At 35.0% G+C, this 12,052-nt stretch overlaps 1 protein-coding gene across 2 annotated transcripts in view; it reads left to right on the top strand.

The window, feature by feature from the left end:
- The window catches only part of TUB (TUB bipartite transcription factor), a 97,554-nt gene that overhangs the window by 54,946 nt on the left and 30,556 nt on the right, over positions 1-12,052 (top strand). For both annotated transcript variants that reach the window (XM_088145982.1, XM_088145981.1), the window contains exons 5-6: positions 7,958-8,122; positions 10,151-10,272. In XM_088145982.1, coding sequence (XP_088002108.1) covers positions 7,958-8,122; positions 10,151-10,272 — 287 coding nt within the window. The remainder of the gene's footprint in view (positions 1-7,957; positions 8,123-10,150; positions 10,273-12,052) is intronic.

Below are 12,052 nucleotides of genomic sequence, written 5' to 3'. Positions count from 1 at the left end.
ACCCGAATCAAATTTTCCGATAAGGTTCAATGTAAATACAGTTAATCCATTCTGAACCATATGTATTTTTTTTAAAACCACAAAAATATGAAACAAAGTACAGTACAGTACAGTATGAAGAGAGAGAACACTAACCTTGCTTGAGGCGACTTCTGGTGTGGAGGACAGGAAGGTGGGTGGGGAGGCGGTTATTGTTTGGAGGGAGAGTCCCCCTCCCTTCAGGAAGCTGTGACCACGTGTCACGGCAGGGAAAATGGCCGTGGATCCTGTTCGTCACCCGATGCGGAGTTCGCGGACGGAAGCAAAATTTTGCGAACGGTGCTGTCCATGACCCGAATTGTTCGTGAACAGAAGCGTTCATGACCTGAGGTACCACTGTAATTACAATTATTATGCAATAGCTTCTTCCTATTGTCATAGATTTGCATTTGAGAATTTTTAAAGAAATAATGAAAAGCTAAATGAAGTGTTATTATAATCTGATTCCAAGGAAGCATCGACAGTGATATCTGTATTCATCTGATGTTTATGCCTTATCTCATAAACACACAGGCATGAATTAGAAAGATCATTTGTCAGTATTAGTCTACACGTTTAAAGATATAAATTTAGTATGGTTTACTTTTTGGAAGCAATAGGTTTTTGGCAAGGTAACTTGTTAGTAAGTAGCTAATAGGGCAGCCCAATATAAAATCCATGAGGCAAAAATAAATTTTGTAGAGGATTTTAAAAATATTTGTTTTACTTAAATTTTACTTTACAATGGTAAATATTTTTGTATTTTAATAATTGGTTAATTGTTTAAATGCATCTATGTGTAATTCTGTTCTATACTGCCAATTAGATACTGTTATATAAAACATTAATTAAAAAATAGAGCACACAAAGCCAGATAGACATCAAAACAAAAGAAAATCTTTGCTTTCTAATAAAAGTGAGAATCACAGGTCAGATTCCAAATCCAAGAAAAACCTATTTTAAAGAATATTACAGCGAAGTCTAATCCAATTTCTTTAAATTCCGATCTAATTTAGAAACTTGTTTTATTAGATCGCATAATGGATGTAATTTCTTGGTGTTTGACTCCAACTCTTAACATTTGAGAATTCCTTGTATCTCGGTAGGGCTTTTCCATTAAACTACTGTATAAAAAATAAACAAGTTACAATAAATCTGTCCATTATGAGGTGATGATTTTGGCTTTATTCCCAAAGCGGAGTGGTATGGAAGTTCAGTAGATGACAGATCAGAAGATACCCCTTCCTTGCACAATCATCAGTGAAAGTTATCTAAAATCATGTTTTCTTTCCATAGAAACTATATCGTAAGCAACGAACTGAAAATATCTGCCTATCGCTCTGAACAATTTTAAAAAATGAGTCCCTTGAAAATCAAGAGATTTGAATTAAATCAAAGTCTTGCTGATGAAGTGACTTTCTGGTAAACTGTATGTAAAAGTAAATTTTATTAGAAAAGAGAGACAAGGCGTCCTTTTTTAACTGCTATTTTGTGATCATCCTTATTTTTAAAGCAGTCCAGTCTTCCTTTAAAGAGTTACAGAGACCGCTTTTCAGCAGGGTTGGATTTTTTAGTCATGCTTTAGAATTCTAATGTGCAGATGTTGCTCTGCTGGATACACTAGGCTTTTGAGTATATTAAATATTCCAGGGAAAAGAGCAGCAGCCGTCTCTACATCCGTTGAAACTAGTTTATTCTGCGGTTATGTATGCAGTAGGGCTGGACCAAAACTGCTCACACAAATTCACTTTTGTTTTAATTGGAAACAAATCCTAAGCTAAAGAAATAAGGGGTGTGTTTGGTAGAATTTCATGATGCAGTTTTAGTAGCAATTAAATTAGTTTTACAGTGTTTATTTTTTTCAAACAATAGTTCAGCACCTCCACTAAGCTATTCTAATATTGCTGTTTTAATATTACTGTTTCTTTCTGGACTTCTCTCTTCATTGCTGTTTAATTTTTTTGAAATTGAGTTGCTAGTCTATTCTACTCTTTCTTCATATCTCTGAGAGCACTGGCCCTGTCCTTCAAGCTGTAGTAGTTAGGGTGTTAGACTAGGACCTTGGAAACCCAGCTTCAAGTCCATTCTCGCATGGAAGCTCTTGGATGATTTTAGGCCAAGCAATCTTTTTCAGTCCAGCTTAGCTCACACAGTAGTTAAGAGGAAAAAAAAATAAAAATAGAGGGAATGCTATATATACCACATTCCTGAAGGAAAAGCAGGCTAAGAATCTTAACTAACAAATAATTCTGAAACTTCTAAATGTTAATAAAATGAATTGGGTTGGATCTTTGCTGCCATCTCGTGGTTATCTGGATTGTTGCCGCCTTATAAAAGAACCTTGTTTGCTTCTGTTTGTCCAGTAGGCAACATGATATCTTCCATGGGCACAGCCTCTCAAAAAGTACATCTCTTTTTGTTTCTCTTTTGTTCCAGAAATCTTCACTTATTTGTTTATTTCTGGTGTTAGTTGCAACTGTCTCTCAGATAGTTTATTTTACTCAATTTCATAATTTTATTTATTTATTTTTTATCTGCTTGTTTCTTCAGAACTCTGTTATAATACCTTCAGTGACTCCTATTTCCTGATCAAATTGAGTGTAAGTTACTTTGAAAGGCTCAGACAAAAATCTGTACTTCTAACTTTTCCCTTTTCCCTTCCCTGCCCCTCATTTTATTTATTTATTCCTCTTGCTTCAGAGAAAGCAGGACTGCTCCATGGCAGAAAGGCAGGATAATTATAATAAATGATTGCTATTGTTTTTGATTTAGGTATAAAAAGGAAGTATCCTTTGAGATGAACTTAGTTCCTGGTGGCTTCATGGACTTGTCCATAACTTCATATCTGTTTTCTTGGCAGCAACAAAAAGTAGTTTGCTGTTGCTTGCTTCCAGGATATATTTTTTTGACTATAGTTGCCTTGTGACCCTGACAGATAGGAATTGGAATTAACTTGCATCTGAATAATGATACTTCCAATCCACTCAAATGCCAAATGTTTTGTATGGATTACATTTTAAAAAAAATTAGAAATGGTAAAAAGAATAAATAATACATAGTACAGAAAAGATATAAAAACATATAAAAGCCATTATTCTACTACAATGCAGATTCTTAGATTTACACATTAACAGTGATAAAAGTTCCAACTCTTTTTTGGGGGGGGGGGGGAATATCCTGAAGCAATATCTGCAATGCATATCTGTTCAGATAACATATTGGCTGAAGACCAAGTTTTTTGCCCTGAGGCCAAGTTGAAATAAATCTAATTTTTAAGATTTGTTTCAGTAGACTCTAAATGTGGTTAACTTGATCTGTGTCCAGATGAAGTCTGTAAATATCTTACCTTTATCTATGATTCTTACATTGTCTTTTCCATTTCCTTGTTTTTGTCTCTTCTTCTTTCCTGACAAACCTGTCTGCGCTTTATATTTCTACCTGGCAGCAGTATTTGTACTTTGTAACCTAGTTACTGTGCCGTGCATAGTATTTGAGGTATTTAATCAATATATCATTGTTCTACTTCCCAAGATACTTTTGAAAAGATGGTACAGTAGCTTCATAAATCATAGAGTTACTGCTTAACCAATAATGAACATTTTTTCAAGTATAGGTAGTCCTCATTCAGCAACCATTCGTTCACTGACTGTTCAAAGTTACAACAGTGCTGAACAAGGGGACTTATGGCTGTTCTTATAGTTGCAGCTGGCATCCCCACAGTCATGTGATCATAATTCAGATGCTCGGCAACCAACTCACACTTACAACAGTTGCAGTGTTCCATAGTCACATGATTGCCATTTGTGATCTTCATTGCTGGCTTTCCAAAGTCAATGGGAAAGCTGCCAGGAGGTCACGAATGGCAATCACATGACCATGGAGCACTGCAACTATGTGGGATTCACCTAATGATGGCAATTGGAACTGCTGCAACTGCCGTCGTAAATTGGTGTGGTCATGTGACATCACGCTTTACAACTTTGTCGCTTAGCGACAGAGTTGCCAGTCCCAATTACCATCATTAAGTAAGAACTACATGTACAGTTTTTTAAAAAATTGAATCCTGAAAAAAATATTATTGGTGCCATCCAATAGAGAAATGATACGTGTTTGCCTATAGACAAAATAGAAAGATAGAAATGCAATAAATTACAGATCTACCCATATAGTATCCTTTTCAGGCACCCAAGAATTAGTATAAAAAATTTAAAAAGGAATGTCTGATCCAGTTGTTCAGTAAGAAGTAACTGTCCTCCTTGTCATGAGGAAGGACAAATCAAACTATTTATAATATTGAAGAGAATATGTATCTTCAGGCAAATATGATACACTTTTAAAGAATGCTTAAGGGACTTCTAGGTTGTAGGCCAAATCTAGTCCATGGGGGCCTGCCTTCATGGCCTGCCATAGTCCTTCATGGCCTGCCAGATTGGGGAAGATAAATTTTTAGGGGGAGCAGTGCTGGACATCTGTCTCGTTAGGGAAGTCAAAAAGTTACAGGAGGGTAAATTTCAGTTGAATATTATGAGTAATAGCTTGATGATAGGAATAGATAAGAATAGATTGTCCATGAAAATTATTAAATAGAACATGGTGTGAGTCTTCCATGACTGGAAGGCTTCAAGCAGTGGCTAAGCAGCCATCAATTATACTTGCTCTATTTGAGAGGGCGGAGCTGGCGTCGCGGCGATACAGCGGGCGATCCTGGGCTCCCAGGATCGCAGCCGATATCTCCCCCCCCGGATGGTCCCGATGGACCTAAGCCATCCCGTAGAGACGGTGATTGCAAAGGGCGCGTCCTGCAGATCTCAGGGACATCGCAAGTCCCAGATTGATCCCAGGAGAAGCTCTTGAAGCCGGCGGAGGAGAGGCAGCCATTTAATGACTGCGAAAGCCGGGACAGCTCCAAAGGAAGAAGAAGGAGAGGGGTGTCAACTGGGTGAGATGGACCTTTACTATTCAACTATTCTTAGAGAACACCTTAAGTAACTTAAAGAGATTTTTAAAAGTGAAGAAAAGTGGATTAAGCGGCGAGATTGAGCCTTATTAAAAAAAAAAGGGGAAAAAATCTTTGTTTTTTAACTTTCCCTTTTTAGTGGAATTGGTAAGATGTTTTTCTTTTAAAAAAATATATTTTTAACTGGACTGGCTTTTTTTTTTTCAATACTCAATAATCTTTTATTTCAAGCTTCTTTTTTGATTAAGATTTTTTTTTATTGTTATAAGAAATCTATATTTTTTGTTTTGGAAATGGGGAAAGTGGAGTTAAGAGAAAGTAAATGAAAGAAAGTTGCACTGCCATCTAGAGGTTTGATATAGTGTTTTTTTTCTCACTGTGACGTATACTCAAGGACTTTGGGCTTTCTAAAAAGATAGTGGGATGTGCATGTTTATACAGGTGCCATCCGAATAACTATAAATAAGAAAGCGGAGTTGAAAGCGATTTTGAAAATATTCAAGATGGAAAGTTTGAGTTAGTCGCAAGAGCCTTGTTTAGTGGCAGTAGCTCTTCTTTCTGGTAGAAGCTTTGCTTTGCTCTTTATTCTCCCCCCCCCCCCAGTTGGACTTTTAAAGAGACCTAGCCTTTCCCCTCCTCTTCTTTTTTTTTCTTTTTCTCTTTTTTTTTTTCTCTTGGCAAGAACAAAGATAAAGAATCCTTTGACTTAATGAAGGTCTATACAAGGGGTTTGATAATAGACTATACGAGAAACACAATGCAGAAAAAGATTTTTAAACTATTGAGGATGACTATAAAAAACTGGAAGAAGAGCTGCAGAAATTCCCGCAAGAAAAAAAAAAAGACATCAAAGCTAAAATGGACTTAATTAAACATAAAACGGGATCAATGGAAAAGGAAGAAATAGCACAAGAAATCAGAAACACTAAACAGAACTATTTTGAGGCTTATAAACTGAGAATCAAAAAGGGTTAATTGATAAATGAAGAGGGACAGACTTGTTCTTGGTAATGAGGGTGAGAAAAAGATTATACAAGATTATAATGGAAAATTGTACTAAGAGAATACTTAAAAAGAAGAAGAAAAACAATATTGAAAGAAACTACTCCAGATGCTTAAAGAAAAAACGAGGGGAATACAACAATGATGGAACTGACAGAAGCTTCAAAAAGCAGAATGTTTGAAAGGACATTTATTATTGCTTTCTCTTATCCAATAATATAGAAAAAGGAATAAACAGCTAGACATTTTGGGATATTGAATGAAAAGGGTGAACTTAAAACTATGCAAGCGTTTGAATAAGGTATAAAACTGAGATATATAGTAAAGAATTGTATTTGATTGTAAATGTTTTAAGATATTAGACTAAAATTCATACATGGTTGGACATAGTAACATATAGATTTTAAACTAGAGATATTCTTGTTGAAACATGTAGTGAAGAATGAAGTATGTTTTGATAGTGGTTAGAACTGTAACTTTTAAGAATTGGAAGAATGAAAAAGTACCTATGCAGGAGGAAGTTATTGAAAATTATGGAATGTGCAGAGATGAGTTAAATTGATATTTGAAATTAGAGTAAGAAGATAAGCAATTTTATATGACACGGGATTTGTTTTATTAATGGTTAGATGAGAAAATATAGTAATGTAATGGATTAGGAAATTTTATAATAGAAATTTGATATTAATTACTATATATATATATACATATATAATCGATGGATATAAATGTATTACTAATCCTATAATGAAAGCTAAAATTTCTTGTAATAAATGATTTTATAGACTAGCTACAAATGATTAATAATTGATAATTGATAAGTATACAAGTATATTTTGAATAGATGATATGAGAATTTATATAAATGAGTGAAGATTATGAAAGGGGCACCAACGATTTGGTAACTGGTTGACACACGGTATAAAATGGAAGATTTTTTTTTTATGCCTTTGTATGTTCTTGTTTGTTTATGTATGTTTTGTGTTTGTTGTAAAGAATAAAAAATTTTATTAAAAAAAAATATATACTTGCTCTATTTTGTGATCTTCTGCAGTGAGTGAAGTGCTGTCATTGCTTGCCTACAAGGCTCCCCCCCCCCCAGTTCTGTGCTTCTGGGTGTCTACCTATATTACATTCTATGCATAAATAGAGGTGTGTTTAGAATGCCCTTGGGTTAATGTGTGTACATACTAGACTACACCTATTAATTGCTATAACTGCCAAATCTAGATCGTAAACTATAAATTTGTTTCCATGATGATTTTGCTTTACTAATTACTTATAGAATTATTGTAACTATCTCAGTTTTTGTCATTAACTCTGAGAAAAGCAACCTCACCAAAACTTTGTAAAAGTAGCTTAGCTTTGTGGCAATTTAATTTGCAGGTGTTAATTCATAGATGCCAGTTAATGGTTGAACAAATATAAAAGAGTGTGTACATGATCTAGCACTTAAATATTTACTGTTGAATGTATGTGAGAATGAATTTAGTGTCCTAGTTTTAAAAAAAGTAAGGTGGATGAAAAAAAAATAATATTAGTATCCAAGGAGGGAATTAGATAACGTTTACCCATTTTTTATATATTTTTGCAGGAAAAGTTATTAAAATATTAACATTTTGCATTAATGACCAATTGTACATGACAGTTTGCAATTTCTCCTACATTGTTTTAAGTCTTATAGAATGAGAAGTATATAAGCTGTTTTACAAAAGATTCAAAATATTTCATTAATTATTACAAAGTACACTTGCCACTTTCAGAATTAGAAAAATATATATGGACAGCAATTATTTTATTGTTTATATTTTTAATCAGTTCAGTAACCAAACTTGTCTGGGTGGATTACAAATTTCCTACAAAAGCCTACATGTCACACTATTTTTTCAAATACAATTAAAGAAAGATGTGACTTGTTAGATAAGCTGTCATTAAAAAATGTATATTTAATATGACATTGGTGCAATTCTTGATTGGTAGGTATTGATGGTCCAGCTGCTTTTCAAGATGAAGTACAGGTAGCAGGGAGCCAAGTTCAAATTCTTACTGTTGGAGAAACTTGCCAAGATGAGGATGATGGAGAGGTAATAGCTACCAGTCAACAACAAGGCAAACAAGACCTTAGAGTAACAATGCAGAAGAAAGGTAAGGAGTCAGTGAAATCTTCAAATATTTTTGGCTTTTTCATGGTGTCTGCAGGGTGAGGATTGAAGAGCAAATGAGGACCTATGCATTTTGATGTCATCGCACACACACACACACACACATACTTGCATCAGACTTCATGATATGACTGAAACAAGTTACATAATTATATCATGTATAGTTGGCATTGTGGCAGCTGTGTTAGTATTTTGATCTGATTGTGACTTGTTACAGATGCTGTTGTTCCTTTTTATATGATTTATAGTTTACCTGTATTTAGAACTAAAAGAAAGTTCACAGAAAAATTAGGAAACTGAGACCATGGTTTGGGAATGGTTTCTTTTGCTCTGTTGTTGGTCTCTCTGCTGCTGATTTGCAGGATGGAAGGGGATTTTGAGACCTCAGGAAGGGACATTGCATTTGATTGTTGTTATAATAGTTTTTATCTCTTTGGTGGTGGTTGCTTTTGGTTTTTAATTCATTGTTAGCTACCCATAGTTGTGTTTGTGAAATGGGTGGCCATATAAATTGTTTAAATAAAATGAATTAAGTAAAAATAAGCAAGGCCTGAAAGTAGAAGGTATATGAAAGGGGAGGAGGGCAGCTGAAAAGGGATTAGGTTCTCCATCTTTCCTCTTGTATCCATCAGACTTGGTAGTCACATATCTAGTACTGTGGCAAAATATTGAGGTAGTACAAGAGCTTCAAAAGAAATGTTTCCCAAAATGCAGAACTGTGCGAGCAGGCATTCTTTTGGAATGATCAGTTAGGTAAAAAACAAGACAGGGGTCCATACAGCTTGTGGGTAGGTGTTACTTAGTGCCAGTAAATTATGCAATATACAAAGCTGAAGTTTCATTATATGCTATCTGTCCCTCCATACTAAAAACGCTAATGGATTCTATCATGTTCTGGGAAGATCAAATGCAGCAAATAGGAGAACTTAATTTGAAGCCATGGACATGCTACTGGCAGTAAGCAAGATTTGCAAAATAGATAGTCATGTTTGGCAGCCGGTTATCTCCCTCCAACTGATACTTGAAATATGTGTGATTCTTCCCATGTCATTGCCTTTCCACCCACCATCTATTAGGCAACAGAAGGAAATTACAAAAATGTCTGGCAGGAAAAAAAAATGTACTAATATGTCTTAGAATTGTTTGGTCCTGCATTGAAGTTATCTGCTCAAAATGTTTGGTGGTAGCACCATGAGTTCAACATTAACAAATGCATGTTTTTCCCCCAGGAAGCATCCAGGAACTTTTGTAATGCTGTAGATAAATTGAGTGGGCAGGAAATACGGATTAGGCAGAAATACAGCAAGTGCTTCATGTAATACTGTTACCAAAATATATCACTAGCAGCATCAGTTATTGGGAAATATTCTGCTCTTTAGATTTCACTTTTTTTTCAGTGAATCAAGTTAAAGGAACAAGTAACCTATCGTTACATTTTACCAGAGTTTCATTTCTTAAATACTGTTAATACTGTTAATGTTATTGTAAGAATATGAGCGCAAGCAGACATTAGTAGATCTTACATAGCCTTAAAAGCATCATATTGATAGACAATTGCTACATTGCATAATAAGAGAAGCGTAAATACCTTAGTTTTGCATCTATATGCACTTGGGATTTAAGATCCACTGAATTCAGTGCTACTGAATTGGCAAGTACAGAATTATGCTGTACAGTACAAACCTTTGAAGTTTTGTGGGTACACAATTGAAAAAGAAATGTTGAAAGGCCCATTTCACATTTTTCTTATATATGTAAGAATAAGATGCAGAATGCACTGGCACAGGAATCGTCGTGTTGAGTTGAACTGGTTTGCCTAATCCAAGGTTTTGCCCTGTAAGCAGGGTATAAAGGCAATTTCACTGTTCTGCAATCAGAGGTATGTTTTTTCTAGCAGCTCAAGGCTGATGGAGATGTAAATAAATACAGTAAATAAAATGCATGTTCTGGGAGCAAGCAGTTTGATTATGCAGTAGTCATATGGTCTATAAATATGATGACTATTTTTTAGGCATTTCAAGTAGCATGAATTTTGATGAAGAGGAGGATGAGGAGGATGAAGACAGCTCAAGTTCCTCACAGTTAAATAGTAATACCCGACCAGGTTCTGCAACAAGCAAGAAATCAAATAAGGTGAGTGATCTGGTGTGATGGACTTAAACATACCTCAGATTACCTAAACCAGTCATTTAAAGCAACAAAATCCTTTAGACTTAACCCGTCTGTATGGATTCTTCATAACAATTCTTTGTAGCAAAAGATTTCATGTCTGTCCTGTGCTCTTTGCTGATGTACAGAACCATTTCTCGTTTTACTTATTCTTTTCATTTTTTGAATGCAGATGTAGCACCACGTCTGTAGTGTGATATCTCATGGAATATGAAGTTGGAGCAAGGAATCACTTCCACACAGATTCCTTGCAATTTCTCTCCCTAATTCTTCCATGTATACAAAGAGCTGAATAAAATTTTACATAATTGGAAGGGCAAAAATTTCACAACAGAAATCTGATAGCATTGTTGTGAATGGTAGATGGTAGGTGGAACTGGCACTGCTGATGAAGAATATTTTTAGAAAAAATGTAGCATATAAAGTAGAAAAGGTAAAAAAAATATACAGCCACAGTTAAGATGTGGCCTCACCAGTGCAGTTTCACTACAGGACCATTGTGTGCAAATTGACTAGTTTTAAACCTCTAGTTGCCTGTCTCCTAAATATACTTTTGTTTTTATTTGAAGTTGAAACATTCATTTATAACTGTGAAAATCATTTCAGTGAAGGAAAGGCAGCCAGCATTATATATATTGTATATGCAATACAATATTTCCTATTCACTTTATTTCTCACTTTGTCCTTTTCCATAGATATTATCGTATATCCATAATATGATATAGTAATATTATGTTTGTACGGAGGAAATGCCAGTTCAAATAGGCACCAAGAATAGCCTAGGGCAGTAGGGTGACCATGAATGTGTTATTCTTTGTCTGCAACACCAAAGAATATTCTTGCTTTGCAAAAACAAAATTCAAGAAATATCTTGAGATGGGGTGCTTTACGGTGATACAGCAAAAGACATTTAGAGCATCTGTTTCTGGACCGTAAAATAGGGATGGGCTGAAATTATCTGAATAACATAAGGGATCACACAGTGATAGTTTCCTCAATCCTTGCTTTGTAGGCCTGAACAGAATCTTCATGAGGGTCAGCATCGCTACCTTTTCTTCTGCATATATTTGCAGTGAGCATAGGCTAGGCATCCCATTGAATTATTTGCTTTGGGGAGCAAATTTCTCATCCAGCGAATGTTAATGCTGATTTTTTTGTTAACATTTCCCATTGGTTTGTTTTTAAATAAGTTTGGGCCCAGAGACAGTGATGACAGTGTTATGTTCTTTAAAACTTAAAGATAGGAGAGGCTCTGTGACTAGCCCCTAAAGTTTATAAAGTCAGTGTAGCCCATCCCTTCTGTCCTCACTGCAGTGTCCCCACCCTGCAAGGCTAATGTTGTTCATACCATTGATCTGTTGCCTACAAAATTCCTAAATTTACTCCCAACAGGATCCATGGTTTTTAACAACTAGCCTGGAAAATAGCAAAACAAGTATATTGGTGATGAAACATTTTATCAAATACTGTACTTTATCTTGTATAATAAATAGCCAGGGATTAAATATAGTTAGGGGAGAGTTTCAGTATCATTAACTTTCAAATTACCAAGTTAGATTGCTCTCAAAATTTATTATAATGTTGACTATTCTTTGACAAATACTCCTTTTCTTCAGTTTTGTTCCGATACCATCCAGCTGCTATCAGCACTACTAAGTCGTGCTACATTAGGTTAAACAGGTTAAAGCCTATTGAGATTCTTCTGAGCTGGTTATCATCATTAACCTTCTGATCAAGACTTCAT

Source organism: Python bivittatus, unplaced genomic scaffold (genome assembly GCF_059951505.1).
Source record: "Python bivittatus isolate LINGU-HERP-01145 unplaced genomic scaffold, Pbiv_v1 ctg000480_np1212, whole genome shotgun sequence".
NCBI classification, from domain to species: domain Eukaryota; kingdom Metazoa; phylum Chordata; class Lepidosauria; order Squamata; family Pythonidae; genus Python; species Python bivittatus.
This window is presented reverse-complemented; position numbering and strand designations above follow the sequence as displayed.